This window comes from Arvicanthis niloticus, chromosome 7 (assembly GCF_011762505.2).
Source record: "Arvicanthis niloticus isolate mArvNil1 chromosome 7, mArvNil1.pat.X, whole genome shotgun sequence".
Classification (NCBI taxonomy): Eukaryota; Metazoa; Chordata; class Mammalia; order Rodentia; family Muridae; genus Arvicanthis; species Arvicanthis niloticus.
This window is the reverse complement of record NC_047664.1, coordinates 67449966-67463295: the sequence shown is the minus strand read 5'-3', so window position 1 is coordinate 67463295 and position 13330 is coordinate 67449966. Positions and strand designations below refer to the sequence as shown.

At 44.3% G+C, this 13330-nt stretch overlaps 1 protein-coding gene across 1 annotated transcript; it reads right to left on the bottom strand.

The window, feature by feature from the left end:
* Positions 1-455: 455 nt before the first annotated feature.
* Chrna9 (cholinergic receptor nicotinic alpha 9 subunit) lies at positions 456-12556 on the bottom strand. Its single transcript, XM_034509298.2, has 5 exons — positions 12416-12556; positions 11998-12143; positions 10691-10845; positions 6201-6733; positions 456-1067 (listed from the first exon to the last, which is right to left on the bottom strand). The coding sequence occupies exons 1-5, from the start codon at positions 12477-12479 to the stop codon at positions 526-528; spliced, it is 1440 nt and encodes a 479-aa protein (XP_034365189.1). The 5' UTR covers positions 12480-12556; the 3' UTR covers positions 456-525.
* Between the last annotated feature and the right edge of the window lie 774 nt (positions 12557-13330).

The window sequence follows — 13330 nt, the reverse complement described above, 5'->3', positions numbered from 1 at the left end:
TGGCCAGGACAAGATCTTGAATTTGCCACTCCTGACTTGGGTTACAATGCACCCCATCTGAACAAGGCCCCCCTGAGGTGTCTATCATGCTGAGTGTACACGATTCATTTCCTTTTATTAAAAAAAAAAAGTTTTAGTAGGGACTAAGAGAGAATAAATTTGTTTTGTCTTTTCTTGCTTTAAATCTTAAGCAGGAATATACCATATTTTGTTGTCTGCAATAATAAAGAGATAAAGAATTGCATAAACTGAGGGCCACCTCTCCTCATCATGGGAGACTGTGAAAAGGCTCCTTTCTCACTTTTTCTCTTCATCCCTTCACCCTTGAACGTTTTCATTCAATGCATGGTTTAACGTAACATGTAGCTATGATATTGATTGAAGTTAAGAATAAAAGCATACCCAACCTATCCCCTAAATTATGCATGCACAGCAATCGGACTCAAACATTGGGGCAGATTACAGATGAATTTTATTGATTTTTCTCCAAATATCTAATGTCTACCAACTCACTCCTCTTTCCTCCTAATCGGCTCTCGCTATGATCAAAATGGTCATGACAAACACCATAGCAAAGAAAACCCACATGAAGAAACGGTCTATGACTTTGGCGACCTTCTTCCACTCGCTGCCCTTGGAGTTGGTGGCCTTGTGGTCTTTGAGGCACTTGGCAATGTATTCAATATTTTTTGTCAGTGCTTCATAGCGTGCACAATAACTGTCAGTATTCTGGGGGATCCCACCCTGGTACCCCAGATCATTCTTTAAGAGTTTGCTCATTTCCTTCTTTCTAGAAAGGTCTTTGTTTCTGGATGTTTTCAGGTTGGACCCTGGGAGTTTGCTATAAACCTTCGTGATTTGTTCTGGCTCCTGGCTGTGGCGGGGGCTGAGGCAGCTCTCACCTACATCGTAGACAAACAAGATCCTGGACATATATTTCAGGATGACCACCTTGGCCCAGTGTGGCACTGGTCGGGCCTCAGCCCCACAGAAGTGGATATTCATCACCATGATGGTAAGGGCTGTGGAGGCGGTGATCAGGGCCATGGTAGCTATGTAGTATTTTCCTGGAATGAAAGGAGCACCAGCTAAGTTCATTTTTAAATCTCTTCATATTCGATGAAAAAGAATCAAATACCGTTCTGAAGCAACTGGTCTACCCTGGTGGTTACCAGTAGAAAATTTTGAACCTGACTAAGTTTGAAGTCCAGCATCATTACCCCCACTAGACTCAGAAGCAAAGTAAAGTATAAAACCATGTCGAACTTTGTGCTCTATAAAACAAGTGTAGTAAGTGTCCAGCTTACAAAGGTACTTCTGTTAGGTATAGCAGACATGACACCGTAAAGTTCTCGGTACCACCCTGGACTGTAACTTAAACGGTTCACAAATGTTTGCCAGCATGTGAAAAACCAGTCGAATTTCATCGAACAGACAATGAATGGCCTTTGATTTCTTAGAATACCTCCAGGCCTCATTGTTATGGAAGACAATCACTGTTGCCTGAGAAAGGAGACAGCATGCCTGCCGCTGTCTTTAAATGTAATTTGATTACATAAGACAAGTGTTCATGAAAGGCAGAAAAGAAGGAAAGACAGAGGAAAGGTACAAGTAAATGAAATAAATACTGAACAACAGGGAAAGCAAACTCGCAGTTAAAGCCGAAGGATGAGATGATTCCACGGGTGAGGTCACGTGCCCTGTAAGCATGGGGACCTGAGTTTGAGCCCCTAGCATCCAAGTAAAACAGCACCCGTGGCTCCTCATGCCTATTCTCCCCAAGGCTCACAGCCCAGCCAGCCGAGCTGAAATGGAGACCTTCATTTCAAGGAGAACTTCATGCCTCGGTGCAGTAACACGGAGAGCAAAGGGGAGGTCTGCCCTCATCTCAAGCATGACCTCAGATGTGAGTGAACGGCCACAGGCACCCAGCCCCAGCCCCAGCCTCATCCCCCACAAACAAAGCCAAGGACAGGCTTCTGAAAAGAGGAGAAAGACTGGGCCCAGAGATCTACATCTGCAATCTCAGTTTCTCAGGATGTGGAAGCAAAAGGATGCTTGTACCCCAGAGGTAAGGGATAGCCTAGGCAACCAGAGCCACCTTCAAAAAAAAAAAAAAAAAAAAACAGTAATAAAATTTTTAAATTTCTTTAGGTTTGTTGTTGTTGGGGTTTTTTTTGTTGTTGTTGTTTTTTGTTTTTTTTGTTTGTTTGTTTGTTTTTGTTTTTTGTTTTTTCAAGAAAGGGTTTCTCTGTGTAGCCCTGGCTGTCCTGGAACTCACTCTGTAGCCCAGGCTGGCCTCAAACTCAAAAATCCGCCTGCCTCTGTCTCCCAAGTGCTGGGATTAAAGGTGTGCGCCACCACCACCGGCTTGTTGTTGTTTTAAGACAGAGTTTTCTTTATGTAACCCTGGCTGTCCTAGAACTCACTTTGTAGACCAGAGTGGTCTTGAACTCAGATATCTGCCTGCCTCAGCCTCCTGATTTCTAGGATTAAAGATATGCACCACCATGTCCAGCAAAATGAAGATCACTCATGGGGAGAGGACAGGAAAGCAGGAGCTTTAATCCTAAAAAAATGGTAAGAAAAGAGATGATGAGTCATTTCTCCTACAGACATATTTGGGAAAGTTTTATGTAATAGAATTCTTTAATATCTTTTTATTTATAATTTTTTCAGATAGAGTTTCAAGTTAGCTCAGGCTGACCTTGAACATGTCACTGAGCCAAAGTTGACCATGAACCTCTAATCCTCTAATTATGGGCATGTATTATCATGCTTGGTTGTATGCGGTGGTGGGGATCGAACCCAGGTCTTCTTTCTTGTTAGGCAAGAGCCCTACCAACTGAGCTATATCCTTATCTTCATGGTGACTTTTTATCTATTTATATTTCAGTACTTATCAATATAAGTACAATTTAAGACTTCCTACTCATTAGGCAAGTGCTCGTCCATTGACATATACCCCCCGCTCCCCAGAGTGTCTTGATAGATGATGAAAAAGTAGGCTTTGGTTGAGGAATACAAAATTTGAGACAGGAAAGCCTAGTAATGTGATTCACTGCATTAATGGGTGAAAGAGAAAATGTTTATGGTTATCTTATAAATGGAGACAAGACACTTGGTAATTGCCTTGTCCAGGACAGCGTTGACAGGCCTGTGGCAAAAGAGCTGTAAATGAATTCATTGAAGACAGAGTGTGTTAGCTTTACTGTGGTGCAGCTGCAGTGGCCAGATGGTAGAGAGAGAAGCAACCCAGGAGTAGGCGAGGGATGGCTTTTATAGGGAGGGGAGTTGAGGGGACAATCAGGCAGTGCTTCAGTGTCATGGAGTCCCTGGGTCTATTGTGGTTAGTAGCAGCCTGGCCTTGGGGTACTTGGGGTAATTCTCTTGTCCTGAGTCAGAAATAGCTTAGTGTGACCTCCCATCATAAACTACAAGCCAGTGCCTAGAGTTTGCAGCCCTGGCTTGTTATGGTTGAGTCCTCCCAATCTCCCAATGAGTTGACAGCCCTGCTGGGAGACAGCATGGGCCCAGCCCTCAGTCCAGCCTGATCTGAAGCAAACACAGTCCTGTTCTAAGGTTAGGATGGCTCAGCACGGCTATCCATCCCAGAACAGCATTCATAATGCTGTTTACATCCACTTAGTATTTATTTTAAAAGTCTAGATTAACCATAAAAGGAGTGTGAGCCAGAAACACTCAGGAAACACTACTTGTCACAGAGACAATGTAAATATGGTTCTGTAAATTCAAGAGCAAAGAGGCTTTAGTTCCTGCCTAACATGCATATGAGGTCCTGAGTACAAGTACAGTCTCCACTCACAGGGTTATGAGAGAGAGAAAGAGAGAGAGAGAGAGAGAGAGAGACACACACACAGAGAGACAGACAGAACACTAAGCATTGTGCCCTTTAACACTTGGGAAGCTGAGACAGGAGACAGAGAAGCCTAAGTTCAAGGGCAGCCTGGTTGTGCACTAAGATGCTGTCCCTAATAACAATGACAACCAAAGTCAGGAAGCCCATTTCATAGGTGCTACAAATAAAAAAAATGCTGTGATTTTTTTTAAAAAAATGAATGTTCTCCAAATCTTTATATGTACATAAAAAAAAAAAAAAAAAAAAAAAACACCAAACTGCGCATTACTGTGGAAAAGGAACGACTAATGTTCCCCAAATTCTTGTGAGTCATCTCTCTTTAGAAACTTGCTGACTTGTGCTTGCATGTCACTGCTGAGGAAGAAAGAGGGACCTGCCATGGGTCCCACTTCAGAGTTATTGTTTCTGGTTTTGTTTGAGACAGGATATCGGGTAGTTGAGGCAGGCCTTGAACTCCTAATCTTCTTCCCTCTACCTCAAGTACTGGGGTGACAGAGGTATATCACTAAGCCTGGCCAGTGTCAATCATGTCTATCTCCAGAGAAGTAATAAAAGGATAAAAGTGCCAAGGTTCCTATACCTCTCTGTATTAGTAGAGAAGAAAACCTGTTTATTTTAGAGGGAAATGTGTGTGTGTCTGCTGTGTGTCTGTCTGTCTGTCTGTGCATGCGTGTATGTGTGTGTATCTCTCTCTCTCTCTCTTTCTCTCTCTCTCTCTCTCTCTCTCTGTGTGTGTGTGTGTGTGTGTGTGTGTGTGTGTGTGTGTGTGTGGTTTTCTTGAAGAGACATAAAAGGGAAAATCCTCAGAACTTGGGAAGTAAACACAGAAGGATCAGAAGTTCAAGGCCAGCCTCAGTTATAGAACCAATTACAAGCTAGCTTGGGTCACATGTGACCCTACCTCCTCAAAAAGCAAAAACAAGACAAAATAAAAAGAATGTCTCCATAAAAACCAATGTCTGAATACTGGTTAACTGTATTCCATAGAGCACGCATGGCCGAACAGCGTGGTGACTACTGTTCTCTATGTCCCTGAGTTCTGAAGTTTCTCTTTGTGTTTTATCTTTTTTTTTTGGTTTTGTTTTTTTTTTTTTTGTTTTGGGTTGGTTTTTTGTTTTGTTTTGTTTTTTTGTTTTTTTTTTTTTTCGAGACAGGGTTTCTCTGTATAGCCTTGGCTGTCCTGGAGCTCACTCGGTACACCAGGCTGGCCTCGAACTCAGAAATCCGCCTGCCTCTGCCTCCCAAGTGCTGGGATTAAAGGCGTGCGCCACCACCGCCGGCTTTGTGTTTTATCTTAAAGAACTAAGGTTTACTTTTGGTACTGGCAAGCATCTGTTATAGCAGCAGGTCAAGGTGTTGGATCAGAGGGGTCTCCTCAGTGGCAGTAGTGGGAGGTGTTAGAGGTGTGGGAGGGATCTCAGAACAAAGGTAGACAAGCAGGCATGGCAGCCTCAGCCTTCACTGCAACCCTTGGCTGCAGGTTACATTACTGTAGACTTTTGAGAGAGATGGCTCAGCTCTTAGAGGAGACTAGGTTCACAACCAAAATATGAGAAAATTCATTCTGCTTTAGAATGACCAGATTCTCAGATCCTGGCCAATGTTCACACACACACACACACACACACACACACACACACACTATTTTAAAGAAATAAAACACTTAATTTTGGAACAGACCTTTGGGCATAGGAACCTCTGTTTTAAAAGTGGGGTGAGGCTGCATCTGGTACCCATGGTAGAGGTCTGATTTGAGACTGCAGCTCAAGACCTGGCACAGTTGCTATGCTTCCTTCTGAGAAGAAAGACCTAATACTGTGAACCAGTAACAGAAGTCACTGCTGAGCAGAGGTTTGTCCAGCCTGAATGAAGCTCTGGGTATGACTCCTGGCACCAGGGAAGTTGGGTTTGGTGAAACATATCTATAATCTCAGCACTAAGCGGGGAGGGGGGAGGGAAGGAGGATCAGAAGACCCACTTTTTTCTTGGCTAAATTACAAATTTGAGGCCAACCTGGGCTACACTGTAAAACTCTGTCTCAAAAATCAAAAAAAAAAAAAAAAAAAAAGATAAATACAAAATAAACAAGTGTTCTTTTGTGAGCATGGAGGTCCTAAGAATTATTTAATTCCAATGAATAATTCTAATAAATAAATAATTCCAATAAATAAAAATATAATTGCTATAAGCAAAGAGGCCATCTGCAGGCACTGAATGGGGTTCATGAAAACACGAGGCCAATGGCTTCAGTTGCTCTCACTTGGGGCATTACACACGCCATCACAACTGCTACAAAGCTAAGCTCCAAGTGCACACTCACCTATCAGAGGGACGTTTTCTGAGGCTGGCATGATCTCTGCCACCATCAGCTGAAATACAGTCATGGCCAACAGTATGGTGACGCCCAGAGAGACCTTCTCCCCAGAGGCTGCTGGGAGGTAGAAGCTCAATGGTGCGAGGAACGAGATGAGGATGCAAGGGATGAGGAGGTTGACGATGTAGAAGGAGGACCTTCTCTTCAGGAGGAGAGTGAAGGTCATGTCTGGGTAAGGCTCCGAGCAGCAGCCATAGGAGATGACGTTCTTCACAGCGGGCATGCCATGGACCTCCCATTCCACATCTTCAATGAAGTCGGAGAGGTCACCACTGTCCAGGGCGTTGAAGATGTCTACCTGGTTCCCATTGTAGGTCCAGGAACCAAAGGTCAGGTTGCACTGCTGGCTGTCGAAGGGGAAGTAGGTGACATCCACTACACAGGAGCTTTTGGTGATGGCCGGCGAGTCCCAGGTGATGAGCCCATCATACCGCAGGACCACATTGGTGTTCACAGGCTCTGAAGACTCATCGTCGGCCCTGGAGAGCAAATGAGGACAATGACAGACACTTCCTGAGGAATCTTACTGACTTAACCCCTGTGCCACTCGCTGCCCTGTGTCTGTCACTTCAGCATCTTTGGCAGTGGGTCTCCATTCTCTGTGAGTTTCAAATTACTTCCAATGCACCCTTCTCCACCTCCTGCAACTGGTCTGGACTGCTTCCCTTAGCGTCATCCTCGAAGCACCTCGGATCCGTGTTCCCTCCAACCTATTTCAATGCTACTAATGATCTGAACATCAGAAAAGAGGGGGGCCTGTCGAGGCTAAAATCCGCCTCTCTGATTCTGTTGTCATCAGAAGTGTGTGTATGTTCATTTGAAAAACACAGAGGAAAACGTCATTCATCCATTATCTTACAGATGTTCACTGTTTCTCAGGACACCTTCTCTTTGTCAGCATCTATCCCTGCCTTTTCTAAGTACGAGCGCTCCGCTTTCCTCTAGAGAATTCGTCTTCCCCCCTGAGGCAACGTTGCCATGAACTCATGCGTACATAACCTGCTTCTCTAGCACACAGCCACTGGAGCAGATTTAACTTGGTGGCTGTGTGTACTTGCAGAGAAATGCTTGGGTAATGCTGGTCACTTCAGTGCCTAACGGAAGCAGGAGCTCCATTTGTTCTGTTTGTTCTTCAGGGAGAATTGATGGAATCTGTACAAAACTTTGAGAGATCATCCACATCAGGAGAATCTATGTCAGCCCTAACTCTAATCCTAACCCTAACCCTAACTCCAACCTTAACCCTATGTCAGATCTCAGTCTATCACTCTGTGGATGAGTGGTGGTAGATCTTGTGACCCATTGTTACGGTTAATATTTTAAAACAGCAGCACCTGATGTGTCTTGTGGTGTGGGGCCACCATCTTCCTGACTCGGCAAGGCCTGAGACCATGAGCGGCTGTTGCTCGGCTTAGGCCTCCGGCTCAGGCAGACCAGAAGCACCAGCCTGCCACCCATTGGCTCCGCCAATCTACCACGCTGTCTCCACAAGGCTGGGCTGAGCCCAGACTATCCTGCCATCTACTCAGTACCCAGTAGAAATGAGACTCTAATGTTTAAAGATTATCCAATAGCTTTATATATTTGGTAATGCTCAATAACAAGAAGCCCACACAATTAGAGGTATTACCCGATACCTAACCTAAATATTACTACTACCTTAGACTGCTGGAGACACGTGTACATCCACCGCCATTTCCTCCTCTCTCTCCTCTTCCTTTTTCCTAGCTCTTCCTCCTCCTTCTCCTTACTCCTCCCACATTAGCTCCTCCCAAAATACCGAGTTTAATATAGAGGGAAATATACCACTACATATCACCCTTCTTGTTAAAATAATAATAAAAACAAAACGTTCTCTCAAAGTAAATAGCCTGGGTTGGCTATGAGACTATAAGTCTTCAACCTCATCAGAAATCCAGAATGACTGAGTTAACTGAAAATATGAGATACAAAGCATGGCTTCTAAAACTTAGCCAATTTATAGAGACCACTGACCACCTGGACAGTCCCTTCAAAACGTTGGAGCATCCGATCTTCAGCCTTCTGGCCCAGGATCATCTGACAGACCTTAGTGGTGCAGACTTTCTAAGGACTGATTTCCCTGTCTCGGCAGAGATTATCAGTCAACTATTCTGCATATTGTGTCCTATTGCTGGACAGTATTGTCTGTAGATGAAATGAGGCAATTCCTGCCTAGTGGCTATCTCACCACTACTGGAGTAACTCCAAAGATGCTCATTTTCTTCTTAGAATCCAAGAAGGGGAAGCTGTCAGGAGCAGACAGGTCTCTAATCAATTGATCTTTATTAAAGAAATGTCTGTACCATCAATTCTGTAGACTTCTGACATTTTTGAAAACCAACTATCTATGTAAAGCAATCTGAACTGTTGCCCATTAATTACTCTCAACTATTTCTGAGTTAAATCTAGAAAACACCCTAACAATAAACTCAGAGCCATGAATTTGCTATTTGGCCCTTAACTCATATTGCTTAATCATCTAAAACCAGTTTATAATAGCAGTCATGGAAAAACTGGGTCTAAGCCTTATATTCTTAAAGGTGTTATATAGGCACAGTGCCTATATGAGAGTAACAATATTAATCCCAATTTTATATCAACAAGAAATTCATTCCAATGAAAACTTTAAATTTGTACAAAATAAATTCTGTAGCAATGTAAGAGATTATAACTTCAACTTTGTATCAATTATGAAGATTTCTACCAATAGGTTATGGCTATGTGTAAAACGTTGGAGAATTAAAGTGTAGAGGGGAGGGAGAGAGAAAAGTAAAGAATAGTAGGGGGAAAAGAGGAGGAGGAGAAAGAGGAGAAGAGGAGGAAGAGGAGGAAGAATAGGAGGAAGAAGAGAAGGAGGAGGAAGAGAAGGAGGAGGAAGAGAAGGAGGAGGAAGAGGAGGAAGGATAGGTTAGATAATAAAGCCTAGTTCTTAGATGTTAGCTTGCTTGGAAGGCATACGGAACATTCTCCTGCTCACTTACAATGAGGAAAGGAGAGCAGGTCAGGACATTTGGGTAGGCTCTGAGTAAGGCATGGTATACCCAAGGTTACCACCCACCATTGTTGCCTTTTCAAGGGCTCTTCATGACCCCCAGTAGGCTCTGCCCACGGATCCCCTCTCCAGTAGGTCTCATTTTATCTGAACAATAGAATCCACAGGATATCTCAATCCACAGGAGCTTAGGTTCCAGAATAAAGACAGAGGAACTCCCAGACAACGACGGGAAGGAGGTGGAGATATTGAGCTTGAGATATCCCAGAGGTCTGGCTCCTTCTGGAGTATAGCCAGTGGGCAGGTGATGCCCACTGCTCTCTGGAGCTTGTGGGAATGCAGAACTTCAGGCCCACCCTATGGCTACTGAATCCAAATCTGAGGTTTTTTTCAAGATCTCTAGGTGATTCATGCATACTTTACTGTCTGAGAAACATGAACCATCCTATGTGTATAAGGCCCTTTGCTCTGAGAAGAACCCAAACAGTCCCAAGATATCGTCTCCCCTCCACTCTAGAGTCTGAAACCCACAGGACAGATTCCAGGTGGCCCATCCTATCGAGCCGTGGCAGCATTACTGTTACATAAACTCTGGATCGTGAGCAGATTAAATCGTGTCTCCAGGAAATTCTCACATAGAAGTGCTAGCCTTCCAGCTTACTGAGGAACAGAGCTTAAGATAGTAGTGTAGTGGAGATCTTGGGGGGCCGAGGCAGGAAGATTGTCAGGTCCAGGGGAACCTGAGCTTAACAGAAAGATCCTGTCTTGAAACAAAGCAACAGCAACAAACAAAATCACACAAGAGGAAGAGGAGGAGAAGGAGAGAGGGAGGAGGAGAAAGGTTATTACAGATACAGGAAATGAAGATGTAGCTCACGCTGGAACAGGGTGGCCACCTTAGCCTGTATCGGGAGTCTACTTACAAGAGGGGATTTGGGCACGGAGATTCTGGCACAGGACTCACCAAAGAGAACCAGGTGTGAAGATGAAGGCAAAGGTCAAAATGATACTTCTACAACTCAAGGGGCACTGAGGACTGCAAACAATAGAAGATGGGGGAGGGGCACAGAACAGGTTCCTGTGCGCTGCTCGCTCAAGGTGCACAGGAGGAAACAAATCCACACTTTAATTCTCCAAAGTTTTACACTTAAATTTACATTTTAAGCCTCCAAAAATGTGAGCTGACAAGCGTCTCTTCAAGTCAGTCGGTCTCTGAGTATTGCTTAACCCTTAGGAAACTGCCTCTAATTTCGCCCCCTGAACGGGGGAATGTAAAGTTCCAGCTTTTAGGACCTGGTGCTCTGATCATCTGAGATTTGAATAAGGACACAGGTTCACACTCCACATGTGTTTTAAATGTCCCCATGACATGATGTTTAAGTTTCTACTAAATCAGTAGGTTCGTTTCAGAGACTCCTCTTACTTGTTGTACAGGACAATGTCCGGCCTCCACACCAGATCGCTGGGAATCCTGATGGAGTCCAGTCCGTCATACAGGTCTCGATCCCACGTGAGGTACGCATCGTGCCAGGTTTGTCGGATCCACAGATAGGCTGTCAGAATCTGATTTCTCTCGTCCTAAGCAATTAATCCAGATGTCGCTTTATCTAGTATACACTTCTGGCTTTGGGGCACCGGCTCTTGATAGCAGGAATCTCAAAAGGGCTTTCTTATTTTCAACCCACAAAGGAGACCTTTTAAAATTCTATCTGTTTGATTGATTATCGAGGCCACACTTAATGCTTTCTTCATGTAGTGTACAAAATGTAAAGGAGGCCAGTTTTAAGTCTATTTTTCCTTGGGACAACTGCTAAGTTTCCTCTGAAAGTGGATCAACTAATGACACACTTGAGCCAGGAGTCGTGAAATATCTACCAGGTGCAAAAGAAAACATCATTCAAATCTGAAAGCTTGTGTAGTTAAATATGTATATGGAGGGAATCAGCCGTGTTGTCTTAAAACACCACTTTCCTTTTTAGAAATTGTGGTTAAATCCACATAACCTCAAAGTACAATTTTAGGGGACCAGAGTTAAAAGTGTGTACTGTTCTTTCAGAATATCTGAGATCAGTTCCCAGTACCTATGTCAGGCAGCTCTCCACTGCCTATAATTTTACCTCAGGGTATTATAGAGGCCCTCTTCTGGCCTCTGCAGTCACTGCACTAACATGCTCAAACACATGTACACATATAAAATAAAATAAAATAAAATAAAATAAAATAAAATAAAATATTAAAACCCACCATTTTAGCCACATTATAACTGTCAGTGGCTTCCAGTCACCTACCACACTGCATAATCATCTCAATTACCTAACTCAAGGACATTTCTGTCACACTCAAAAGAAATGGCCATAGCCACTAAGCAGTCACAGGCCCCTGGCAACCAATGCTTTGTTTTCTGTCTGAATGAACTGACCTATTTTGGACATTTAATGAATAGAATCATACCACATGCAACAATGTCTTCCTTCCATTACTCTAGACTGGTAGTGTTTATGGCTAGGCTGTAGGTAACATTATTGACAGTAAGGAGCACTTGATGGTGACATGGTTTGTTCTATAGAATTCTTCCTTGCCCTAGCTCTCCCTGTTTCAGCCAGCTGGTACCCAGGACTGCCCGCTTCACTCTTTTCTAAGGTCCTACTCGTAGAGATATTCCCTTCCGAAGCACACGCCTGTTTTCACTGTCACCCTGTCTCTGAAGCATCACCATCAAATGTCACTCACCATGTCCTTTATCTGGGAGAGCGTGACCTGCAGCGTGACGTTCAGAACGGCATCTGTGTCTTCTACTGGACGCAGAGCATTGGAGTAGTCTTCAAAAAGATCACTAAACAATTTCTGGGCGTACTTTCCATTTGCCGCCTCTACAGCTGTTCAAAGAGAAGCACCCAGATCAGCGTTTCAAAACAAGACCATCTCTGGGGTCACAATGGGGGATGGCGCCACACCAGCTAGGGATAACTTTGGAATGAGTGGATGACTTTTTTTTTTTTTTTTTTTAAAAAATGCTGGTCTTACCTACCCTGATGATTGAGAGTCAGAAAGAGGTGTGAGCATGCCCACCTACTCAGGTCAGTCCTCCTGTCTCCGCAAAGAAAAGGTTCCAGAGGAGCCTATGTGAAGCACTGCACTAGGCTCTCACCTCTGATTCCAGAAGCAGCAAAATACATCCAGCAAAAGGAGATGCAGCAATGGGGCCGGTTCATCTTTTCTCAACATGTAGAATGTCCCAGCCAGACAGCAAGGACTCCCACTTCTGTCTGTGAAGGACACAAAGCACTTTCACTGCCACAGTCATGAACCAGATGGGGACTGCCAGCCTTGCCCTCTGGTAAGCTGAGACTGTGGCTCTGGTAACCTTGATGCTAGGAGCCCAGGGAGGGGGGGTAAGCAGGGCCGCTCTTGGGGAGGTATCGTAGCTACCTTCCATCCAGACCAACACCCGACACCTAGAGACTCCAAGTAAGAAGAATAGAAACTTGCTACACTTGCCGCAGTTGGGGACAGAGGGTGCCAAATCCAAGGGAAGCTGAATCACTGTAGACACAGCTGACACCAGAGACCACCCCTGCCTTTCTAGCAGCATCTGAGGGGTGGGGCAGCTGTAGACAGTTGAGTGTCTTCGCTCTGTTTCTGAGCGCTTCTTCCATGGATCTTGCAGAGTAACCAGGTGGGACTACACCGTGCGAGAGGGTGTGCTGAATGGGAGGAGAAGTGTGAGCTTTCTGGCCATTCTGAATGTCCCTGAATGACAAGACTGACTAGGGAAAATAACAATCCTGTTCCCCAAAGCTTCCAGTCCACATCTATGCAAACAGAACAGCATCGAGGACATAGTATTGACTTACACCTCTGCTCTTCTTTGCAGACTCAGAATGTCTCCATTTACCAAGTCAGTCAAGCTTTGCCAGCTCCTACAAAACATGGTTCAAAGGCTAACCAGATCCTACGAACCTGACTTCTGACCCACGTGCTGTCACCACAATGTGCCTCGTTTTCATTGGAATGTTATTTTATATAGTTTCGTTCACTTTTCACACAACAAATTTTGCACACA